The sequence below is a fragment of the Harpia harpyja genome, chromosome Z, assembly GCF_026419915.1.
Source record: "Harpia harpyja isolate bHarHar1 chromosome Z, bHarHar1 primary haplotype, whole genome shotgun sequence".
NCBI classification, from domain to species: Eukaryota; Metazoa; Chordata; class Aves; order Accipitriformes; family Accipitridae; genus Harpia; species Harpia harpyja.
Window position 1 is genome coordinate 103,393,043 of NC_068969.1, and position 26,064 is coordinate 103,419,106.

General features: G+C 38.4%; 1 protein-coding gene across 2 annotated transcripts in view; it reads right to left on the reverse strand.

Moving 5' to 3' along the window:
• Positions 1-26,064, reverse strand: part of SLC1A3 (solute carrier family 1 member 3) — a 70,101-nt gene that overhangs the window by 9,576 nt on the left and 34,461 nt on the right. For both annotated transcript variants that reach the window (XM_052778318.1, XM_052778319.1), the window contains exons 4-6: positions 11,217-11,421; positions 9,798-9,840; positions 460-755 (exon numbers count right to left, since the gene is read on the reverse strand). In XM_052778318.1, coding sequence (XP_052634278.1) covers positions 460-755; positions 9,798-9,840; positions 11,217-11,421 — 544 coding nt within the window. The remainder of the gene's footprint in view (positions 1-459; positions 756-9,797; positions 9,841-11,216; positions 11,422-26,064) is intronic.

Below are 26,064 nucleotides of genomic sequence, written 5' to 3' on the forward strand. Positions count from 1 at the left end.
CAAGGACATATGTATACACACTACACAACTGCAGGAACCAGTTGTGTTGGAAACTAGTGAAAACACAGTCTTGCTGCATAGAAATAAGATTATGGGAGAGGTTTGCCAGTTTCCTTAAGTGCAGTTAGATTAGGATATAAGGAAACTTTGATAGCATATTGTTGTGATTGCTATCTTTATGAAGACATAGAATGGCTCTGTATAAGCATAGCAAGTTCTGCCATAGAGCCTGATTTTTCTCCTGTCAAAAACTAAAGACACTGAAAGAGCAGGTATGTTTGGGCAAATTATTGACATACAGAGTTACAGTTCTTGGGTTCGTTTATAAAAAAAGCCACAAGGTAGGTAAGGTCTTATTGTTTGACTTCCTGCCAAACAGAATCTTGCTATCCAGTGCCTGATTGTAATGAAAACATATTGTTAGTAGCTTAAAATGGAATTTATCAAAGAGACACTTACCACATGATTAGAGCTACCAATCTCATGATAGCTTCATTAAGGCTATCAAAGAAGTCTTTTAACGCCTGACCTTGCTCCTTCATGCTTCCAATCACCAGGCCAAAGCTTATTGAGAAGACCACCAAGCCAAGGGCATTCACTCCATTTACAGAACCCGGAACAGGAACTATTTCCTCTTTCATTTGGATGAGGGATTCCACTGCTTCTGACACATTGCTTATTATGGAAGCCACTGTGGATGTGTCATTGGATGGAATATCTACTTTAAATATTCTCTTTTCATAGTTAGTTTTGAACTGTTGAAATAAAAATAAAACAAAGATAGGAATTCTGTGAATTATAGCAAACAAAGGTAAAAATCACACATTAAATTATTAATTACTATTGTAGGGCATTTGAATTCTTTGTGTAATATTTGTTGGTAAAATGTACTGTGACGAAAACCTGGCTTTCCTGAATGCAACAAAAATACACATTAACTTCAAGAGCTAAATCTTCACCTTGAGCTTCAGAACTCACTTTCTCATAAATATATCAAAATCAAAGACACAGATTTGTCATGCATATGAATTTTGTGACAAAACTATGATTCTTAGCTTGCATTTTTATACATTGTTGTTTTTCCCAGCAACATATTTCCAACTGTCAAATGAATAGGTCTTTTTTGGCTAGTGAAAATATTTTCATGTGCTCTGGAGTTTCCTTACTTTTTCATCTTTTTGAATTAAAAAAATTAGACTGAAAGTAACTTAAATATAACACACCTCTTTTTTCCTTAGCTATGGCAAAGCCATTAGTTTTCTATGCGTCGCAGTAATAGATCACCACTTTTCTTAATTAAGAATTAAATGGTTCCATTATGGAACGGGCAAATCAATTTCAAAATCTCAATGTGCCCCTAAATGTCTACTTTGAAAACCATTCTTTCACCACCTAATGCTTTTCTAGAGAGAAATGTGCATCACGAATATTTTTGTCTGGGCTCAAAAAGCCCTGCAGCCCTGTCCTGATTAAATTCTGTTGAACACAAAGAAAACTAAATATCACTAATAAAATGTTTCTAATATATCTCAGGATTCTAAATACCCTATTAAAGCCATGGGATGCTGGTGTGAAGGTTATTCAGCAACTTTGGATTTTTATTCCTTTGGGGTTGCAAATAAAAGATAGGTATTAAGTCAGGGAGCTGTAGTATTAGTATTATCTGGAGACTGTTGCACACTCCAAAAGTATTTGAGTGAAATGGAGTGCTTATGACTAAGATGGGAAACCTGAATATCAGTATCTATCTACACTTACCTAATTTTCTGTTACTTTCCACACCTGAATAGTTTTATGCACACCCTCCACATATTTGCTGTATCCCCCTGAAGATTTTAAGTCTTTCAGAATTTCAGATAAAACTTGCTTACAGGAGATTTATAGAAAGTTTCTGAATAAGATGTAGCAGAACAAATTTCCATGGAGGTCAGAATTCCTGAGTTTTAAATGAAATTTGCTAAAATGTTTTAAGATTTGGGCTGTGGTTAAAGGAGACGGCTGAGCTGTTTGAACAGTTGGCTGACACAGAAAAGCCCAGTTCCACTCCCTCACCCACTCACATCCAACCTGTGATAATTTGTCCTCTGTGTCAGGTCTAGTTTGATCTCTCAGTAAGCCAGTTCTACTTTTTAAATTGGCAAAAAACTTACCAAGCAAAAAAAGTGGTCATTTTGGGGTAAAGGCTATGGAGATGAATCAGCTCACTGACTCGTGAATGCCAGACAGGGCAAAACGCCAAGACTGTAACTACACAGCCAGGGAAGGAGGGATGGGATTGCCTCTTTAAGTGACAGAGAGGTATTAGAGTGGAAATGGAAATTTTCTAGAAGTTCTCACTAAGGGGTTTTTAATTCAGTCCTGACAGGAATGATAAAAAACTGCCTAACATTGTGCATGAAACACTTCTCTTTTTTTTTTTATAATGTGTACAGTTATGATACTTGTGTTATATGTATATTTTTACTACTGTTTTTCAGTAGAAGAAAAACGTAGGTAAAAATTCCTTAATGCAAATATCTGAAGGGTGTAATTATGTTGGACTTGTGGGCATACAGATTAGACAAACATAAAAAAGCAAGCTGTTTAATGAAGACTGGAATTAAAGCCTAATTTCCTACCAAATTTCTTATTTGTTTCCTATTTTCCCTAGATACACCACAACTGACTTTGCCCTGATTCTCCTCCATTACCCTCAGGTACTCCTCTCATTCCTACCTATTTGACTAGGTCAAAAGCCGCACGTGAGGCGGCTGTCAGTCGGTGTGAGATGTGTGCTGCCTGGCTGGCTGGCTGCTGCCTGTTGGAACAGGCCATGAGCTAAGTCATAAACCGCTTTTCTTTCAGCGCCAGCACAGTCTCACTTTGCCTGAGAATTGCCCCTCTCATGTCAAATTAGGTTGGAATTGGCTATTGGGCTCAAAAATTATGGCAGGGGACTGAGAAGATGTTGAGCATTTACAGGGGAGAATGCACAATCACACGAAGTTTCCTGCCTTTAAAAACCCCAGTTAGAAATCGTTTTAGGTTGTAATAAGCATATTCCTTCTCCTTTGTGCTGATTCTGGAATTCTGTCCCAGCAGGAAGATGCCTTTAATTCTTTATTAGTTAAGTCTCTTTAGGGGTATAATATGGATTTTAGGACCTCACTTAGCAAAGCCTATTTCCATTTCAGCTACTACACTGGTACAGGGAGATGTAGATCTTATCTGTTGACTCACCCTGTTGGCCAGACTTAAGTGTCCAGGAATGTTACTAGGGAGGATAGTCTTTCTAGAACCCATTCCAGAGCAATGGAGAAACGGTTCATTTAGAGTGAGATTCAAAATGGGAATCTGAGTGACAGGAATCAGAGCAGCTTTATTTGCTCTGGGACAGTCACTTGAACTAACCTTTCTTTCACTGTTGCTAAATGAGGTTAAGGATAAGTCTTGTGGCTGTCTACTTATGCCCAATGTTGTCTATCAAAAGACATGAGAAGGCTCCTGGTGAAGCAAAAGAAATTAAGGAAAACCAAATATGGAAAATGTAAAGGAGATACCCACTAAGGAAAAAGTGTAGGTTGAGTTTTATTCTTGTTAGTGCTTTTTCAGATAACACTAAAGGCAAAATAAAAGATTGTATTTTGTGTGTGGAACGGTGAAAAAGCCAACTGTTTATAGGAAGTGACAGGATGAAAGACCACCTTCAAGAAGATAGAAAATGTCAAAGGTTTTGAAATAGATGAGGTAATAGCAAAGTTGACTATTACTGTTCTGCAAAGAAACTGGTGATAGATCATTTTGTGAGCTTTTATGAGATTCCTATTTTCAGGCAGATCTCTATCTTGGTGGGAATCAAAGTTATCAGCTGTTCATGTAGCTCAAACTGACATTTTAACATCCCACTGTGATTCTGCAGATCCTCGTTCTTTTGCAACATTCAGTAATGGAAGAAACTAGACAAAGAAAAACTGGTCATGTAACAGATTGTAGGCTTAAGGGTCTCAGAAGAGCTAGTTATGTTTTACTAGAAGTCCACATACCTACACTGCTCATCTGTGATGGGCTAGACAATATCACTGAGGTGCTGTCATTTCTGAGGATGTTTGATGCATTTTGTCTCCAGGCAGAGGTAGTTTTGCCTGGTAAGATGTTAGATGCAAAATAGTCATTATTTTTCCTTAAGTTTATGTGTAGAGAACAAATTAGGAGCAAGGTAGATATTATTTGGAACATATTAATACTAATAGCTTTCTATGAACAACCTTATATGCAAGTAAAATGTAAAAATAATGGCATTTCTGGATTTTTTACAAGACACAGTGCTAATGAACAACTTAAAAATGAATTTTATTTGTTAGCTCTTTATGAAATAGACAATGTAATTACTTTATTGCATAATATAATGAATTAGTTCATACTTTTATTATTACTTTGTTTTCATTAGTGGTACAAGATACCCACAGTCATTTGACTTGAATATATTGCATGACCTTTTAAGAAGCAGCATTATAACACAGCAGTAGCACATTCCAGTGGTTAACTTGCAGAGAAGGTAATTGCATGGGTAACTGCTCTGAAAACTCATAATTTACTGTCAGTACTCTGAGATAGTATAATTAGCACTGTCTGTGCTAAGTCTGTGTGATTATGTAGTTTTTACTGAATGATGACTTTAAAAGCAACAAGTTTGCTTAAATGCAAGCCTAAAAAAATGAAAAGAAATGAAAATAAGGCAGTGATATCCCATCTTACTGATTAATTTTTTCTTTCCTTTCCATATGGACATGTGTGAAAGCATCTAAATTGTCTGCAGAAGAGCTGATGACATAGGTTAAAATATATCTTAACTACCCAAAATTATCATGAGGACTAGACAGCATATATTAGTTAGTATTCATGTCTGGATGTGTGATTAACACTTCCAATCCCCTTGGTAAGAATGAGTTCAGAAAAGAATTTTGAATTAAATATAGCTCAGAAGAAACTAGATTGGATATTAGAAAAAATTTCTTTACTGAAAGGGTTGTCAGGCATTGGAACAGGCTGCCCAGGGAAGTAGTTGAGTCACCATCCGTGGAGGTGTTCAAAAAGCACATAGACAAGGTACTTCAGGACATGGTTTAGTGGGCATGGTGGTGTTGGGTTGACAGTTGGACTCAATGATCTTAAAGGTATTTTCCAACCTAAACGATTCTATGATTCTATAAATGCAGTTATCAGATGCACCTTTCTAGTTCTTTAAGCTTCAGCTGGCATGAAATTCCACCTATTCACAACAGAATAACCCTCCCCAAATCATTAAATTGATTCTGTTTCTCTTGATTTCCCAAGTTCACCTGTGTTTCTTTTGTCTTTTGATATATCCCCAGAGCACGGCACAAAGAACAAGCAGTTAAAAAGCAGTACCTGCTTAACAAGCAGACTACTTGTGACTGCTCAGCCCCAGGCTAGATAGCATTTTTGAATTTAGCAAAGAAAGAGAAGTGAAGAGATAATGGCCAGAGCTGAAAGATAAATCCAAAGATTTCTTTAGCTATCCCTGAACTTGGGGTGAATATAGAGGTTTAGAGAAAATTTTGAACAAAGTAATCTAGTTTTAACTAAATGTGGAATATTTATCTAGGTGCAGTCTTTCAGAGTCTACTGTTACTGATAAAAATCACAAAAGCCCCCAAATGATCGGTACATAGTGAAGGTAGCAACATACGTCATATGGAAATAACCAGCATCAGAAAGTATGCTGTTTGGATTAACAATCTGCTGTTTCCAGTGATCCCCATCTGCCACTGATTTAACTGGAGGAGGTCCTGATAGAGACAGGTTGCCGACAGGACTTTGGTCTTTCACAGGGAGAGAGGGAGTAACTCATGAAGAACAGAGTTAAGCTAAAGCCCAGCATTTTCCAGATTATTCTTAACTTGACCTGCTAGGCAAGGGTGGCCCCTTGTCCCTGCAGACCTTCCTCGGGCATGGGCCTGAATGCCACCAGCTAAGACTGAAATGGTTCTGCCAATTCTTGGCTGAAAGGTTTGAATGAAAGGATTTCCTTAGCTTTTCTGTGGGCTCTCTTTCTCTCCTACAAGGACTCCTCCTAGCTTCTGGGATCCACAATGCGGGGGGTTCCTTTTTGGAGGGGAAGGGGCATTTTGTTCCACCTCTCTTCCTGTTTCTGGGGAAGAAAATGTGCAAAGAAAGGAGGAGCAGGAGAAGAAGAAGCAAGAGGAGGCAGCTTTGTTTGCCTCACAGACTTGCTGGGAAAGAAGAACAGGAAAGGCAATCCAAAGAACCATTAGACTGAATGAAGAACAGTAGAAAATTTAGGAAGATCCTTCCTAAATAAGTCCTAAAGTGTCAGTCTTACTTCCTGACTCTTCTTCTTCCAGCAGCAATACTACAAAAACTTTTGCAATTCCATCTAGAAGCCCTCTCCACCTTGGTTACCCTCTTCACACAGCTCCATTTCATCTTGCAGGAGAGCATTTCCACATCCAGAAAACTAACTTTACTTCACTAAAATTAATTATGCAAAGAAAAGTACAATTTTCCATGTCTTGGTTTTACAAAATTTGGGTAGTAGTTGTTCTTTTGAGGTTAAAAACTTTGGAAATGATAGTTGGTCCTGTGTGTTAATGGAGCTGCTTTGGGAAGTGCTTGTTGTTGATGGGGAAAGTAACAGATTCAAAACTTGCTGTGAGTACTAAGACAGTCATTAGAGGACCTGTCTGCTGGCCGTGGTGAGAAAGAAAAAAAAAACCTTCCAGTGGGTTCCAATGCAGACCTCTGTCAGGAAAGAAACCTGCCTAAGGATGCTATAAAACAGAGTGTGAGCGCCTATTATATCAAAAGATGTGGTCTGAATGTGGAGTGCAAATGCCAGTGATGGTTTCCAGGTGTGCAAAGCTGTGGATCAGTATTAAGGCTTTGAGTGTGGACTACTATAAGCAGTAGTTTGGTAGTTTGGTTTGTGTTTGGGCCAGCAAACACAGTATTACAGAACCAGATTAGTGCCAGATGGATCATCCTTTTTCACAAATCTTCTGAGAAACATATGAAAAACCTGATGTAAACTTTTGAAAAGGAAGTTATGGAGTCAGATGTACAAAGTCATCTGGATACCTATGAATCTTACATATACTTGTTCCTCCATGAAACTTTTTTAGTTTAAAAAATCTGCTACAACAAAATAACTTATACTTAAAAAACCTAGGTTTTGCTACCTGATTCAAGAGGTAATAGTATCAGTATGACAGATTTAAAATCCTGGTGCTTCAGTAAGCATAGCTGTTGATGAATGTCAGAAAAAACTTCCATTAAATATTTCCTGGTTTTTGAACCATTTTTTTGAAATCCCTTCAAGCTGTAAAGCACATGAGAAATACAATATACTTAATGTAAACAGAATCTACAGGACATCTTCAATTAAGAACACAAATTTAGGACTGATAGTCACTAAGTCAAGTTTCCTGATGCTGTAGGATACTTTATCAAGAGAATTTTTCAAGCTGTATCTCAAAATTGATGAGGTAGTTTGTTCCATGACTCCTAATTGAAGATTTTTCCAGGACCTTATCTTTTAGGTAATGAATGTTAAAAACCTCACTAATTTCCACTTTAATTCAGTTATAGTGACTTCCATTTCTTCTTGTATAAACATTTTTCTTAATCTTATACAGGTCTGTTATCACTTTGGGTTTTGTACCTGAATAGTTTTTAAATCAAGCTTCTTTTTGCTTTATATGCTGTTTTCTTTTGATAATCCCAGCAACTCCTCTCTCCATTGTGCTCATTTTGCCTGAATCTTCCTATGAATGTAATGACCCAAATATACTCTGTATTCCAGACAGTCACATTCCTCTGGCTTTATCTCCTCTCTTGGAGTTATGTCACCTAATATACCCTAGAGCTGAATTAGAGGGGGTTTATTTTTTTTTTTTTCTTTCTGATGATGACTTCCCATCTCAAAGCAGAAATTACTGTTGATTTCTAAATGTTTATTCCACATGGGATAAAGAGCTACAAGGAGATAACCAAACATGCCAATGTCTGCAAGAGCCAATTCACTTTGTTGTTGTGACTTTATAGTATTACAGTGTGCCAGGGACATACCACCTTTGGCATTTGTTAGATATCTTGATATGAAGTGCTTGGACTTTCTTGTCATCTGTAAATTTCATTATGTGCATCTTATGGCAATGTCATTCATAAAAATATCAATTAAGGTACGCCTAGTCCGTCAGCATCTTCCATGGCTATCTCCACAAATTTTACAGTTCTTGCAATAATCTTATCCCTGCTCAACTATTTCACTTCCCTCATATTAAAAACTTTGTTTTACAAAGTCCAGAGAGATTAGATGCATTGCACTTCTGTGGCACCAAAAAAAAAAAAAAAAAGAAAAAAGAAAATGAGCAATCTTGTGGAAGAAAGATGGAAGGTTGTTCTGGTACAATCTATGTTTCAGAAGCCTGTGTTATTATTTATCTTTTTTTTTAATGTATTTTTCATTTTCATGTATTATGAAGTCTTTACTCTTTGCTTCAAGGTACTTATATCCTTCCGTACAATTGAGATCAAGTTAATGGGTTATTAGCTGCTTAAATGAATTCCCAAATCTTTTTGAAACTGCAATTCAAAAGGCACTATTATTGCTTTCCCCAATTATAGATAATAACTTCCCAACTTGAGAGATTTATTAAAAATACTTGCTGCTAGATCTGTAACATCATGCCCTAATTCCTTCATCATTTTGAGATAAAGATGATATCATTCCCTGACTTTATTACAATAAATTCTTTGAATTTTGTTTCTAGTTTAGAGATAGACTTTTGTCTTTCCATACCGCTCTTCTGCATCACTGTCCTGAGTTCATCATCATCCTTGCTGAAAACAGAGGCATAGCATTTGTTGGTTTTGGACCTGTGTCTAGTTTATTTTTAATCTTGACCAAATCTTTAATCTAGAAAGTCATTGCTTTTTATTGGTCTCTGTTTATATAACTAAAGAAAATGTTACTGTTCCTTTTCAATTCTTCTGCAATATGTAACTCAGCTGGACTTTGGAAAGTTTCTACTTCATCTCTTGCTTCTTGACCTCCAGATTTCAATTGCTACAACAATAACTGGTAAATATTATCAGTTCAAGATTGTCTGTGGGGTCAATATGAAGCAATTAGATTACGGAAATACACGTTATATGTTTCACTGAATCTATATTGTCCTCCTTTTAAAAAAGGAATGTAACTAGTTACTATTATTTTCTCCATAGAACAGTTAAGGTTAAGACCAGGCTAATGACAGAGGAATTTGGGAAGCAACATAGAAAGAACATTCCTATGCACTCCTACCACAGGTGACAGGAAGTCCCCTAGTTTGATTTTGTTATTGATGTCCACAAAATTGTTTCCGCTGTTTCGAACCTATGCACATTTCTCACATGACATTCTTGAGCATCTTCCAGTCTTTGTTCAGATGGTGTGTATTTCAGTATCTCCCAATTTAACATAACACTGTTTATGAAAAGTAAATTCTGTATTGACTTTAATGAAACTTGCTGTAGACTTACGAATTTGACATTTTGAAAAAGCTTATTTTCTGATTTGATGTGCCAGGTGTTTTATTCACTTCTCAAAGCAAATACTGAGGTAATATGATTGAAAACAAGGCACAGATTTGGTTTGGTTTTTTTGACAGCTGGCAGCATACATAAGATTTGTTTCTGCTGTAAGTACAAGTATATGATATTCCTAAAGAAAATGCTATTACATTTCAATTTCTTACTTTGTTATGTTTTAGTTGGAATAACAAAACCATTTTTACCTGTTTAAAGCAAGCTTCCACCAGATTTGGAGGGAACATATTTCTGTGAAAAAGAAGGAAAAAAACATGAGAAGTAATAAGATTCTAGTAATATCTTAAGTAGTGGCACAGCTAATAAAAGAATTGACCAGCTAATTTTCAAAGGAACCCTAAGACAAATATGTAATTATGTATAAAGTGAGTAGAGCTTTGCATATAGCATTAGCCTGGTTAGCTTTATCACGATGAAATGTAGTAGGTTTGGATAGATACTGGCAACTGCAGCCTCTGTATCCAATATTGCTTATCAGGTCTGGCTATGGAGCAGAATGTTAGCTAAATTACCAAATGAACAAAGCTCTGTGGGTCAGTGCTGACTTTTAATTTTGTATTTATTAACGCTTTCTGAATCCAGATTAATGAAGAAGTTACTAATATTTAATGCATTTGTACTTCTCAAACATTTTTTGCAGTCACATAGCCTAGTACATCATGACAGTTATCACTTGATTTAGAGTCTTGTTGTGATTAAGAAATAAATATTTCTGAAGTTTGAGTATTCTTATATGATTATATACCTGTGTGTATACTTGTTACATATGGGGGTTTGTTTCTTTGCTTTCCAGAATGGTGACATTTCTGAGGGAATTAGAAGCAGCCTAACTGAATAAATCTTGAGGAATCTGAGTGCAAACCTCTTCATGGGTCTTTCTGAAGTCCCCCTTCCTGGCAGCATGACTCTTGGAGGCCTTTCTCCATGTCTCTGGCTTCTCCAAATGGGTTAGTAGAACACAAAATTTTGGTGGCTTTACCTGTGGAAAAGCTCCCGAGTTCAAAACCTCAGCTTCCCTACTCCCTGGAATACATCTGTGACATATTAGCTCTATAAAAGAGGCATTGCAGAGACTCTGAGTAAGGAGAAAACAAGATTTTATATCTGTGCCCCTCTACTTCAAGCATTTTACTTGCCTGTTCCTGGAATTTATTTCCCATCCATACAATTTAACAAGTTGAGTAGATGCACCCAGATTGGCAGCTACAATTCAAAATTAAGATGAATAGCTAAATCAGGGATCCATGTGAAGTGAGAAAATTGTCGAAAGTTGGAAATAAAGGAAAGCAGAGGAATTTAGTAATAAGGACTGTGCTACAGAAGGAGGGGAAAAGACCCATGCAGATAGCAGAACAGAAGTCTTTCTTTTATGCATGAAAGAAAGAACCTTTCTTTGAATATTAAAAGCAGTTTCTTCCATTGCAACAGCTCGATTTGAAAATAAATCCATGTATTCTTTTGTAGCATTGTAGGGTATGACATAGTTGAAAGAAACTTGGCTAGTTTATGTAGTCACTGTCTAAAATTCTCTACATTTGTTCTCATATGAATCTAAATATTACTGTCATTGCTATCAGTACAGAAAATGTGCAATATCATAGCCATACCTGATTAAATCAAGAAAGGCATCTGCTGCTGTCACTTGCACAATTTTGCCTTCTCTGTGCATGTTTTCTTTAGTACCTTTCCCAGGGTGGATGATGACCACAATGATTATACCAATCAGTACAGCAATGATCGTAGTACTCATGTAGTAGACTACTGCTCGGACTCCCATCTTCCCTGATGCTTTACTATCCAGGGCAGCAATTCCTAGTAAATTGAAGCACAAGGAAATTCACCTCATACAGTTGTGAGTAAAGAGTATAAACTCAGCATGATGAGAATGGTTTTGTGGGAAGAGATTTGATGACCAGTACATTTAAAGCTATGCAAGGTAAGTTGGCCTTCTTTTGCAGCTTGTACTGCTACTGTCTTCCCATCCCACTCCTAATGCTTGTTATTACATAATTTATTACAAGAGTTACAGTTTTCTGTGCTTTGTTAACACTTTGTTAAAAAGCAAAGATTATTGTTCTGATGCAGTGTGGCATTCCCTACATTCCAGTGAGCCAATTCATGGGTTTTGATTAGCACAGTCAGCATAGTCTGAAAAATGTGCCTTAGAAATGTGCTGCACCTAATTTGTAATAGTAAGAAAGAAAGCAGAATACTCTCAAGTAATGTTGATAATGTTTGCTACAATTAATGTGTATGAAGAGTTTTCTTCAATCCCTAATGGAATGACCTCAGTTTACCTCTGTCCCAAGCCATGGGAGTTTAAAACAGATGAAATGCTGTTAGCTTGTTTCAGAAAATCCGTACTATTGTATGAATTAGCCTTTAGAGTCTTGTATAAGCTTTGCAAAACTTGCAACATTAATCCTAATTCTTGGCTCGTCTTAATGCATCTGATCTAATGTGAATACTAGGGTGCTTACTATGGCATCTGTTAAAGTGTTTGTTCATCAAATTACACCAACAGAACTGCACTGTGTTTTTTAAATGAAGGTGCAGTTCTGCCAGGGAAAGAGCTCTGAATCTCTGAGGAGTGTCTCATGAGGAGTGTCAGAAATGGAAATGCTCTTTCTCTTTCCAAGCAGGTGCAGTTAGTGTTCTTCTCCTTAACATGCCCCTTTACTTCTTCTCCTTAAAACTTCAAGTAGTCAATAACTTCCCCATACTTCATCTTGAGGACTACACCATCTGTCTCAAAACAGTGCTGATGCTTCGTGTTGGAATCCAGCTTTCAAAGTGCAGGAATGAGAAAATTGATCAGGAAAGAATCTCTTTGCTTTACCGTCTCCTCCTTTAGCCCCCTATAAAACTAATTCAGACTTCTGCAGACTGCCCACATGTTTATATAGATGCCATCTTTGAACATACAAAATATAATGAAAGTTGACCACCTTCTGCTCTCGCTACCTGTCTCAGAGGAGAAAGCATTTTAAATAAGGCAACAGGACTGCATAAATATCAATAATATAGAAACATAAAACTAGAATCATGACCTGGCAAAACTAAATGTTTTCTCAAATCATTGTAGGTATATTGCGCTTCTGTCTATCTTCTAAAGGACGAAATACGTGCTACTGGAGTTACAGTGAAAATACTCTAGTCACTGATGTAACTGAGATCAAGGCTGTGTTCCAGGCTCTGATCAAATCTTTAAAGTATAAAACCAATCACATGCTTCATACTTACCCTTTCATTTCAGCTAGCGTTTGCCTGTCCTTTTGGCAGAAGCCAATAGAACCAGTAAGATTTGTACCCACAAAATGAATTGCAAAGGGAGATCACTAGATTTGCACCCTGAATTGCTTGATTTACTTGTGCCATTGTAGTGGAAGAGCAAAGTGTTACTGGCACAGCAAGAAACTGAAAATGGAATTCCAACATTTGAAGCACTTGATCCTTCATTTCTCTGCCTAGCTTTTCCATCTGTAAAACTGGATGATAATGCTTGTGGTAAGTTTACATTTAATGTTTTGAAATTCTTTGAGGAAAATGGTGAATGCTACCAGGTAACAAACGTTTTTCTTATCTTTACAAACAGGAAGTAAGCCCTGTAGCCTTATTGCTGGTGGATGGAGGATCGATTACTTTTTTTGAGTCCTCAAAATAATGTGAATGCAAAATAATGCAAATATAATTGACCAATGCATAAAAATACTGGTAATAATTTTTGGAGAATTTCAGATCTGCTACTGAGTTGCACAATGTTTACAACAGACAGCATTTGTTAAAAGTTGTATTTTTAAAGTATTAGTATGCAACTTAAAACAAAATATAATTTAAAAAATGAAAATGCATGCATACTAGTCCAGGCAACTTTATCTTTGTATATTCTAATTGCCAGTTTATGTACTTACTTGCTCTTTCTAAAGTAGCAGCAAAGGGCTGTGTATTTTTTCATTTAGCTAAGATCAGCTTTAAACTTGGTTTACATCCTGAGCATGAAAAGGTTAACTTACATAGTTTGCTAGGTAGGTTTGGAAATGCACAGATGTTAAATCAGTCAGTTCCTGCCCTTGCCAGGTAATAGATTCAGCACCAGATGCCAAACCCTGTCAGTCTGGAGGGTTTGCAGGCATACGTGCTTACTGCTTTAACCAAGCCTGACCTTCCTTTGTACTCCACACTTGATACTAGGTCGAGTCTCCCACACTCCAAAAATCACTAGGAGTCAGTGTAGGGCATACCTTATCGCTAAAGATTGCTGCGTTGAAGGATTAGAGCTTGTGATCCTATTTCTTTTTTGGACTGATTCTGGGATTGAGTGGTGAACCATGTGCAAGTGATATGTCAGGAAGCAAGAGTCATGCTCTCTTCTTTATAAGCTGCTTTCCAGCTTGCTTTCCTATTACGCACTCCAGCTGTGACTACATGGCCCCTTACTCTAGTAAGGCCCCCCTTGCTTAGTCTCATTCCTGCTCTTGCTATCATATAAAGGACTTCTCAGCTTGAAAGTAGGGAACAGCAATTCCTCTCTTGAGCTCTAACCACTCATGGCATGTATAGCGGCAAGCATTGAAAGCAGAGGGATGACAGGCTTAAGTATGAACAAAAGCTATATGAGGAGGAAGCAAGTTCTAACCTCAGCAAGCCCTTGCTGGGGAGCTGCAGGGCAGCCTTCCCTCCCCCTGAAGTTAATGGGAAGTTAGGGAACTCACAAGAGGGACACTTGGTACCGTCCAGGGCTGAAACTGCAAAAGCTTCCAGCATACCACCAACAAGAAATTTCTAAAAAAATATTTTAAATCTGTTTTTAAAACACGAGAAAATGAAGGGGGTTGTTTTCTTTACATTTTAAGATTTTGACAAGGTTTCTCAGAGCTGAATGGGACTGTGGGAGGGTCCTTAATGGAGAAGCAATAAAGTTTGCTCCAAAGTTTTCATGTGTCACAGACCATTGTATCCTCAGTGTGTCCTTTCACAGCCAGCCAGCAAAAATCCCATTGTCCCGCGGGAGATGTATGTGTCCCTTTCATCCTGCTTGCTGCTCTCTCCTCCACATGGCTGCTGGCTCCAGCACCTCTGGCTCCTCTCTTCCTCTACCCTCCCCTTCACCAGGGGGCCTGGGAAACTTCACTGTGCCACGGGTCCCCACGCACAGGGATGCCTCGGAGTTGTCAAGGCAACCTGGAGCAGAGCACCTGTAATTTCTCCCAGTGTGTGTGCGCACACAACATGAATGGGGATGATTTTTTAAGTATTGATGGACAGGGAGGGAGGGAGGGAGGGAGAAAAGGAAGAGAATAATGAAGGGGGCAGGCATAAGTCTGTAAAACTGCAAACAAACCCAAGCCCTTACCCCTGTCTTCTCCCTTCACCTACTCTTTCCCTCTCTTCAGAAGTAAGTGAGGAATCAGTCACACTGCGAGTGAAATAAAGACATGACAAGGAGTTCTCCAGAGTGTCAGGGCAAAAAAGGAAAGCACTAGGTTGTTCTTTAACAAATGTGTTAGAGAAGAAATGAAAATATTTTAGGATGTAGGAAAGGCAGCAAGCAAGTATGTGATTGCAAGAGAAGGAGAAAGAGAAAGTATGGGGGGAAAAGGAGAAAAAAATCTGGTTGGGGCAACTTATTAAAAATTCTGAGCTGTTAATATGATAGTTCTGATTGTTCACCTGACTTGATCATGGTTCTGCAAATCAGCATGAACTAATGATGCAGCAACTTTCCTGAATAGTTACAATACTATGACTGGTTTTGTGTCAATTATATTTTTTTATATTGTACTTATGATTCTAGATTATACAGAATTCTAGAATTTACAAATCTAGAGTTGTTGCTATTGTTTTTAGTTTTCTTGACATTGAAAATATGCTGTACATAATCTATATGTAATCTTGGGTTATACTAGGGCACACTAACGCCAAGGGATGGTACCGTACTCCTCAGTAAGATCAAAGGTAAAATATACTAAGTATGTTTTCTTTAGATAACACTTAAGCCAGTAATAGCTTTGGATCTCCTTGTTCAAAAGTAAATTCCAATGAATTATTTTGAAAGCCAAAAAGCAGAGCCTATGCTAAAAAGTCCTACAACTTCAGAACACTTTCTCCCTTTAATTATCACAAATGCATTGACTGATTTTTTTGCAGTACAGTCCAATGTCCTCAAGTCATAAGTTATGAGCTATTTGAGTTTAAGTACATACCTCATTTTCCTGTTACAATACCTAAGAGCTTCTGCCTGTGGGTTTTTTGGGGAAGAAGGAATATACATATTTACACATTTAAACAGAATATGCATATTTACCACAGTGACAACTGGTTAGCAGCTGGTATGACTGAGGCTGTATTTCTGTGTGTAAAATCCTAGTCAGCAAAGCATTCTTGGACTCACATTTGTCCTCAATGTTAATCACTAACTAACGTGGTTTGCCAAATCAGGGTCCATAACCGGCAGTTTTTAAATGGGATCTTTCTTTATGCTCAAAGTGAGAGTAGTATGCCACTGAAGAACTGGGCAAGTAGCAAGATTCATTTTCTTTTGCTTTTCCTAAAAAACCCACTACTTAGCACTGATCCTAGTACCTTCAGTGATTTTATCATTTGTCAGAGCAAGCGAGACTCTGTGTCTGTGGGGAGAGGGTGTGCATGTGAGTGTATGCATATATGCATTTCTATAATTTCACTTTGAAAACAGTTAAAATGCTCACCTACTGCTTTTCATGTTGAAAGTCCTTGTTTCTGAAATCTTTCTGCTGCCCTTCAAAAACTTTTGGAAAAAACAATAAGTTTATGTGTTTGCTTTCCTATACTAAAATTCTTATGTTTGTAACAAGAGAATCTAACACTTCGCCCACAATATTTTTAACTCTTGGTTTCTTTAAAAACACTTTTGATGCATAATGACAAAAATTTTAAATATAGAATAGAATAGTTCAGCTGGAAGGGACCCGCAATGATCATCTAGTCCAACTGCCTGACCACTTCAGGACTGACCAAAAATTAAAGCATTTTATTAAGGGCATTGTCCAAATGCCTCTAAACACTGACAGGCTTGGGGCATCGACCACCTCTCTAGGAAGCCTCTTCCAGTGCCTGACCACCCTCTCAGTAAAGAAATGCTTCCTCATGTCCAGTCTGAACCTCCCCAGATGCAGCTTTGAACCATTCCTAATGTAATTCTTGATCCCCTAAGAAGTCTTTATTTTGGAAGAAACAGTGTACAGTGACCCATACAGACATGTTGGAGTTATTCTGGATTTTGCCAATTTGTGTAAAATAAATTTCAACTCTGCCATTTCTAGCTACTACCAAACACCTTATTCTCTGGTGAAGTCAGAATCCTGCTGAGACATTGCAATATGTTGTTGCAAATATATGAAACAATTCTGAATGAGTGTGTGGAACAAACTGTGCATTCTGGTCTTCATACATATTGACTACTGGAAATAAAAAAGAGAGGATTTCTATGATCATGATGAATTCTTTCCTTATTCAACATATTAGAACTGAATTGATGGCATTTCCTTGCTAATGTAGATTTTTATATAAATTTCCTTTAGATGTTTTGGACTCAGTCTTTAAAAACAAAACATTATGAACAGAGTATATTTTTATTGCTAATAATAATATCCTGTTTATTTTTTACGGTCTCTTCATTAGGAAATTGCAGTTGCTTGTTAAGGACTCCTATGGTGGAACAGCAATAATGGCAACTGTTGACTCAGGAGTGTTGCCCTAATTTTGTTTCTTTAAGGTTGTCTTTCACTCTCCTAATGAAGCAGTCTTAAATGAGCTACTCTTGACCCCCTACATCCACTAAGCACTGTGTGATGAGTAAACTCTCAGTGTGAGACCATGAGAACAATCCCTTTTGTGTATGTTGACGAGGATTTGTGGAAATGAATAACGCTGTGCAAGGTCACAGTAAAATATGCTGACAGAAAAATTGTAAGGAAAAGCAATAGTTAGGTAAAGACAGTGGAAGTATTGCCAGAGTTTAATTAACATGATTAAGCCCTAGAGTTTTATTCTGATAGCTGCTGAGCATGTCCTGAGTGGTGCTGAGCATTCCCAGAAAATAAAAGTTAAATAATATTTAAAGCTTTGACAATTGAGCCCTTCACAAGATCAGGTCCAAAATTAGTCCAAACTCTAGATTATTATTTTTAATAGCAGTAGCAGTAAAAGAATAAAATTGCAAAGAAAAAAGCTAAATAACATTTTCAAAGAACTATATGCATTGGTGAAACTAATTAATATTAAATCAATACAGGTAATGACTTCCTGAAGCAACATATAATGTCTGAAATATAGCTCTGTATGCATTTTTGCATGAACTGATGGGACAAGCTGCCCCCAAATCTCAGTTTAACTTATCCTTATTTGGATATGGAAATTTAAATAATGAAATTAGATATTTCATTAATTTTTCCAGGTCCATTAAGAACATTTGGCAAATATCTCATAGGAAAATTAGCAGTTGTACTTGATCCAAAATTATGTGACCGTTATTAAGCCAAGCTGACTAATGAAACCCATGGCTGGGACATAGTAATGCAATTCAATGAGCCAATTAAATGGCTAAGAGTGGCTTCTAAAGGACTAGACCTGCCCCACAGCTTTGTAGTCCTGCCCTGTCCTTTGCCACCAGAGAACTATTAACTTTGGGTTTTGGAGGGTTAGTTTTTCTGTCAGTTTGTCATTCTGAATCATCTCAGAATTGTATCATGTGAACACCAGAACTTTTACAAAGGAACCAGCAGGAAGAGCATGTCTGGGGGTGGAAAACTAGCATTTTGGCAGCAGTTTGCCATTGCTTCAAGTTGGCTGTATTGTTAAACTGCATCCTTTGCTCTTTGGTGGCAGTGCTGTTAAAGCAAGTTAAGCATTCCTAACTTCACCTTGCTTATCTTCAAGCTGGCTCTGTTCTCACCAGGTGGCTGAACAAACACCATCCAACATTTGATGACAAGGAGAGAACAAGGGTGTGTGAAAGAGCACCTGGGCTCAGGAGAGCCCTGGAGGGCCACAGCTACTCAAACCAGCACTGCCTTCAAAAAAAATCAGCATAAAAATATACCCTTATGAAGGTACTCTCATGTTCCTGTTACATGTAAGAAAAAATCTCACTGCATGAGTGAACTAGAGAAATCATAGACTTTAACAGAAAGGTGGGGCTTAACAACAAGTAGAAGAGTCCACATAAGCACTTAAAGAAAGCGATGTACCTTCCTTTGTGGATTCTCCACTACCACAGTGAGGAGAAAGGTTGTATATGATGAAAAAAGACCTTTTCTAGAGGATGCTAACCTAACCCTGCCATACGTACTTATTTCTGACTTTCATAGAGTGCTTGTTTTGAAATATACCTGAATGTGGATGCTAGATACCTCTCAGTGATTCTGAAAGCTTTTGCATGTGCAAAAATGATGCAAACTGAACATTGTACTCCCTCTGTTGGTCCCATACTTCTTGATGGAAACAGCGTAAAAATATGCTAGCAAATAAGTGTAATGTGTGCTAGCTTGAAATATATTTCCTCCATCCCTTTCTAACTTTTGTTAAGGGAAAATATTTTGTAACTGACCACGTTTTTTATCCTTCATCCTCTTGGCTCCAAACACGTGCTCTTCTAGCCACAGTTTATTCATTAGAAGGAAACTCTTTATGAAACCGTGGTAAGATAATGTCAGATCATCATTGACTGGTGTGAATGGTTGTATTGGGTTTGCATGGCAAGGTTTTGGTAGCGGGGGGGCTACAGGGGTGGCTTCTGTGAGAAGCTGCTAGAAGCTTCCCCTGTGTCCGACAGAGCCAATGCCAGCAGGCTCCAAGACGGACCCACTGCCAGCCAAGTCTGAGCCAATCAGCGATGGTGGTAGTGCCTCTGTGATAACAGATTTAAGAAGGGAAAAAAGTTGCAGTAGGCACAGAAGCTGCAGTCAGAGAGGGGAGTGAGAACATGTAAGAGAAACAACCCTGCAGACACCAAGGTCAGTGAAGAAGGAGCGGGAGGAGGTGCTCCAGGCACCAGAGCAGAGATTCCCCTGCAGCCCGTGGGGAAGACCATGGTGAGGCAGGCTGACCCCCTGCAGCCCAGGGAGGTCCATGGTGGAGCAGATATCCACCTGCAGCCCAGGGAGGACCCCACACCGGAGCAGGTGAACATGCCTGAAGTAGGCTGTGACCCCGTGGGAAGCCCACGCTGGAGCAGGCTCCTGGCAGGACCTGTGGACCCGTGGGGAGAGGGGCCCACACAGGAGCAGGTTTGCTGGCAGGACTTGTGACCCTGCGGGGGACCCACACTGGAGCAGTCTGTGCCTGAAGGACTGCAGCCCGTAGAAGGGACCCACACTGGAGCAGTTCGTGAAGAACTGCAGCCCATGGGAAGGACTCATGTTGGAGAAGTTCATGGAGAACTGTCTCCCGTGGGAGGGACCCCACACTGGAGTAGGGGAGAGTGTGAGGAGTCCTGCCCCTGAAGAGGATGAAGCAGCAGAGACAATGTGTGATGAATTGACTGTAACCCCCATTCCCTGTCCCCCTGTGCTGCTGGTGGGGAGGAGGTAGAGAATTCGGGAGTGAAGCTGTGCCCAGGAAGAAGGGAGGGGTGGGGGCAAGGTGTTTTAAGATTTGGTTTTATTTCTCATTAGCCTACTCTGGTTTGATTGGCAATAAATTAAGTTAATTTTCCCCAAGTTGAGTCTGTTCTGCCTGTGACAGCAGTTGCTGAGTCATCTCTCCCTGTCCTTATCTTGACCTATGAGCCTTTTGTCATATTTTTCTCTCCCCTCTCCGGTTGAGAAGGGGAGTGATAGAGTGGTTGTGGTGGGCACCTGGCACCCAGCCAGGGTCAACCTACCACAATGGCAGAGACCCAAATAATCTCTAGTGGCTTTACAGTGATTTTTACCTTTCAGTTAGCCATGAATAATGAAAGACCATTTTGTTATTCATCACTGATACTGCTCTTTCAGTAGAATAACTTCACTTTATGAAACTCTGCTTGGTTTCAGTGCATCAAGATTAGTTGTCATCTTATAAAAAAGTATGACAATAATTTCTGCTGGAAAGTACTTCCTGGGCCATCACGTATAGCATTCTGATATAGCAGGCAAATATATTATACAGTCTTGGTTAGAAATTTATTGAGCTTGAGGTGAAAATCAGTTGCTATTTTTACCCTGTTTTCATGGTAGGGTATTTCACAGCCTTGCTCACATCTTACTTTTCTTGTTTCCATGCACAAATAACTTGACTGGTGAGGTTGACACACCTGAGGGACAGGATGCCGTCCAGAGAGACCTGGACAAGCTCAAGAAGTGGGCCCATGTGAACCTCATTAAGTTCAACAAGGCCAAGTGCAAGGTCCTGCACCTGGGTCAGGGTAACCCCCAGTATTAATACAGGCTGGGGGATAGGTGGATTGAGAGCAGCCCTGTGGAGAAGGACTTGGGGGTGTTGGTTGACGAGAAGCTCAACATGACCTGGTAATGTGCGCTCATAGCCCAGAAAGCCAATTGTACCTTGGGCTGCATCAAAAGGAGTGTGACCAGCAGGTTGAGGGAGGTGATTCTGCCCCTCTGCTCTTGTGGGACCCCACCTGCAGTACTGCGTTCAGCTCTGGGGCCCCCAACATAAGGAGGACATGGACCTATTGGAGCAAGTCCAGATGGGGGCCACAAAAATGATCAGAGGGGTGGAACACCTCCCCTATGAGGACAGGCTGAGACAGTTGGGGTTGTTCAGCCTGGAGAAGAGAAGGCTCCAGGGAGACCTTACCGTGGCCTTCCAGTGCTTAAACTGGGCTTATAAGAAAGATGGGGACAAACTTTTTAGTAGGGCCTGTTGAATAGGACAAGGGGTAATGATTTTAAACTAAAAGAGGGTAGATTCAGATTAGATGTAAGGAAGAAATTTTTTACAATGAGGGTGGTGAAACACTGGAACAGGTTGCCCAGAGAGGTGGTAAATGCCCCATTCCTGGGAACATTCAAGGTCAGGTTGAACAGGGCTCTGAGCAACCTGGTCTAGTTGAAGACTTCCCTGCTCATTGCAGGGGTGGTTGTACAAGATGACCTTTAAAGTTCCCTTCCAACCCAAACCATTCTATGTTTCTTCCTTTAAATTTCTTCTCTGTTTCAGGGCAGTGTCAGTCAGTGAGGGCAGGGAAGACTTCCATAAACCTCCCCAGATGGCTTGTTGCTAAATAATTTATAGACACTGAAGTATTACACCTCCCAGTAAAATGAAATATGTAGATATGGTACACTTAGATGCTGCATTTATTGAGTGTCAGTGATATTTGCATTACTACAGGAAACCTCTTTCAGGAATATGCTCTACTGTTCTGAAAACATAGTTGATCTACTTTTCGGGTTTGCAGTATAACAGAATACATTTGGAGAATGAGTAGGAAAGTACATTTCTTGAAACTCACATCTGCCTGAGAAGGACCCTGCTGTGGGGCTGTTTAGATACCCATTTAACTCTTCACATTATTCCATCTTTTGCTCACAGTATTGGAATGTGCCAGACAATATGCTTTTTGAAAGGAAACTAGGGAGTAATTTATCTTCTTTATGTGTGCTAAGCAGAGCAGGAGGGAGAGGCAAGCAGGGATTCACAGCAAGCCATGGAGCAGTGATTAGTAACAGCTGACAGTCTCAAACCAAGACTCTCTTTCTTTGGTTACCTCATTGTAATAACAGAGTACAAAGGACTGACTGTCTTCAAGCCAAGAATCAGAGACCCAGGAACACAGAAAATAGCAGCTCACAATTTTTTTGGTAACAAAACACTGCTGCTACCTGCACAGTGCAATTCTAAAAAGACATCCTTCTATGTCCAGACATTTGGGCTAAGCTTTCCTGGAAATGGGATTCTTCTGTTGGGCATAAAGCTGCTTATTTTCTGTATCAGGAGTGAAAAAAATGAGCACATTTGCTTAAGAAAAAAGCAAAATGTAATATTGTAAATTATTTCAGTTTAGTTAGGAAAAAAGTTAATTGTGGTAGCTGATAAGCCAAAGCACACTAAGTTAGCTTGAATACTACAGGACATGTTGTTACAAGACTGAAATAAATATGCTAGTGGTTGTAAGACTTCTATCCTATTCCCCAAGGATGAAAATATTAATTTTCACTTATTCTGAACATATTGCCAAAAATATCTGCTTGAAACATGAAACACACCACATCCTGGCAAGATACCACTGATAAAGATACCTTTGCCTTCTGGATGGTGTTAAGCACATTACTTAGTGCTCCATAAAAATCCATAATGCAATTTCTTAAAATATATGTGGAAGCTTTTAATCTGCTGAAACGCTGGTCTGAGTTTTGGCAGACTGTGCCTGGAGTCCTTCACAGATATGTTTTTGTATGTGCAGCACTTATTAAATAAGATTCCAGAAATATACAGTGCTTGTGTTATCTGACTGGCTGTATACTATGTGATGAAGCTGTAAACTATTTAGTATCGTAAATCACTCCTGATCTACTTTAGCTGCTACTGAAAAAATAATACGACATCCTTGAGAATACAGATGTGAGATTAGAGGTATCTGTAAAGGAACAGTAGCTAGTAACTCAGTGTAATGTAAAAATGCATTTGCTTTTACATCTTTGGTATGTAACAGATGTCTGAAGAGACACTCCTGTTGAATTGCTAGAAAAATGAAGTGAACATAATTCTAGTCAGAGAGGTGCAAGATCTAAAGAATGGAAAATTAAGGTTGCCCGTCTAAAAAAAAAAATAGAGACATACCTCTATCTATGTGCAAAATGACATGGGTTTTGGGGTATGGGATTGTACTGGCCTGTAACTTTTCACAGCTCTATGCTGGAGGCTTCACCTTCTCACTCAAAATGTGATCTAGTATTGTTGGCCAGCCAGTTCTTGGCTTCTTCACTAAAACTTCCAATAATAGACTCTATTGCAGTGATAGTGTCTTTTATTTGGATGATTGTCCACTAGGATCTGACACTACTTAAGTTAATTTTATAGCGTTCATGCAGCAACCATGATTTGGAAAGAAGCTTTGCCTATTTGGATGTGACTCAACTAAAATTTGAAGTAATGGTAGTGTGTTACTAATGCATCTGTTAACAACCTGGTCTTTGGATTTCTGCTTGGAATGTTAATTTTAGCACAATTTTTAAAACCCTGAGATCATCTTTCTTTGCTAATTCAGCAATATTAAGGTAATTTGGAAAAGAATGGTGTGACATTGCCTTTAGATACGTTCAACAAGACTTCACTTTTTTGAGTAATCTGAAGTTGCTCTGGTAACTGCCCACTCACTAAAGAATCCTGTGTATTTTTTGTTGTTGCAGTAGCTACTATCTCGTCTTCTACCAGGTTTACTAATAATCAAAATTGCTTTGTCTTTTTTTCTTTCTTTCTTCAGAAATCCTGTCAGTGACACAACACTGATTGGTGCATCTGTGTCCAACTTAAAAGTGATAAATTTTCATTTTGCTTTCAAGCTAGCAGTTCATTCCTCTGCTGCTGTTTTATCCATTGCTCTTCCAGAGAATTTATCTGAGCTGTTCATGGAGCTGTCACTTTCCTTTTTGTCTATGTTACACACATCCTGCTAGTGTTTACATGTTCTTGTAATCCTTTCAGTTTATTACATTTCTTCCCATGTGCCATGCATTTTTTCAGTTTGTACTATTTTGCAACAGTATGTATGCTTCCATAGACTGTTCTTGATGAATTCACACTTTGTTCACTGACTTTTCTCCTCTCACACCTCAAGTATAGTGTTAATTTCTGCAAGTTGTAGTGCTATCTGCATTCACATGAAGCAACATAAATCACTTTGAATGGAGCTCCATGCTGCTGTTGCTATTCTGCTCCCCATATTGATATAAAATTAGCTTAGTTATCTATCTATGACAGTGAAGTCAGCAATGTCGACAACATCTCAATCTGGGGAAGTTTGTCCTGAAAGACATTACCCCTAATACTGTATTGACTTTGGTGCAGGACCTAGTATAGTGGGGCCTCAGTCCCTCTGACTGTTCAAGTACAAAAAAGATGCACCACTACGTACTATTATCTCTCTGCATCAAAAGGAAATACATGTCGCTTTCATGTCTCTAAGTCATTATTTATATTAGAAATTGCAGAACAGTAACTAATTTGACAATACAGAGTACTTTTAGATTCTCATTTTTCAAAGAATCACATTAACTTGGATTTGATAAGAAAAATTCTGCATATGAAGTTTTATGTGGCATCAAAAAATGTGAATCTTGTATTAATAAAGAATCTAGAAACAATCTGAGACTTCCTTTATCAAGTATAGCAAAATCTATTTAAAGAGCATGGGATCTGATGCAGACAAAATTTGAAAAAATTTGTATAGAATTTTTTAAATTTTTGAACTAGCAGCATTTTAAAACACCACTTACAATCCATAAGTTAACATCTTGATAATGAATAAGAACATTCTAAAGCATAACATCATAAGCATTTTTCCATTTTTTTCATGGACCATAGGAGTAAAACGTAGTTTAATTACACCCTAAATCCCCCCCAAGAATTTAATGGCTAACAATCAAATCAACTTTAGGAAAAAAATACTTCCTAGTCGTGAATTTAACGTCCTCTGGTACTATGCCATATGAATACTAAGGAGTCATTACTTTAGCTGCAATTAGTCTATTACATTTTAAATTGTTGTTATAATTTGGGGTTTTTTTCACAATTCAGTAATGATGTTAAGGCTGTTCTGAGAACTCATTACGAAAGTGTGGAATTGGAATTTCATGTGAACAAGCTTTTGTTTTCCTTCTTTTCTCTCCTTTGTTTCAGTGACCTCTTGAACTTTGGGTCACTGATTCAGTTACAGCCTTGCAACATCAAAGTCCTACATTTTTTGTTTTCTCTTTCTCTACCTTACAGAATTGTAGGAGGCAATGGAAAGAAGTTAAGGCTTCCTCTGGAATGCCTGACAGTAGCAACCAGTGCTTTTTAATAATATTATTCAGCTCTTTTCCAGGGTGTTAGAGTGCTAAGTACAGCTGAAAAATAGGTTTTGGCTTCCACAATTCAAGTATTACACAGTTGCCATCTGGGCATCAACTGCTTGCAGGATATGAATTTCCATGAGAAGTCTGAGATACCAAAGAAAATATCAGCTCTTTTTAAACTAAACGGGTGAAAGACAGGAGAGGTTTTTTAGATCATTGTTATTATTGGACTGTGATGTTCTGCAGAACAGAAAAGAAGCCTATTTACTTTTTAACAAACTATTAAACATCCTATCTTGAATTTGAAAGCTTTATTTTCTTTATGGACGTGGGCCCTTTGCACAACTTCATTAGCCTTGAGCCAGATATTAGACAGGCTTAGTAAGCTAATGTTCTCTAACTTTGTTTTCAGGGTTTGGGGAGTTAAGACATACCGCAATTTTAAATATGGGACAAAGCTGATTTTTAGTGC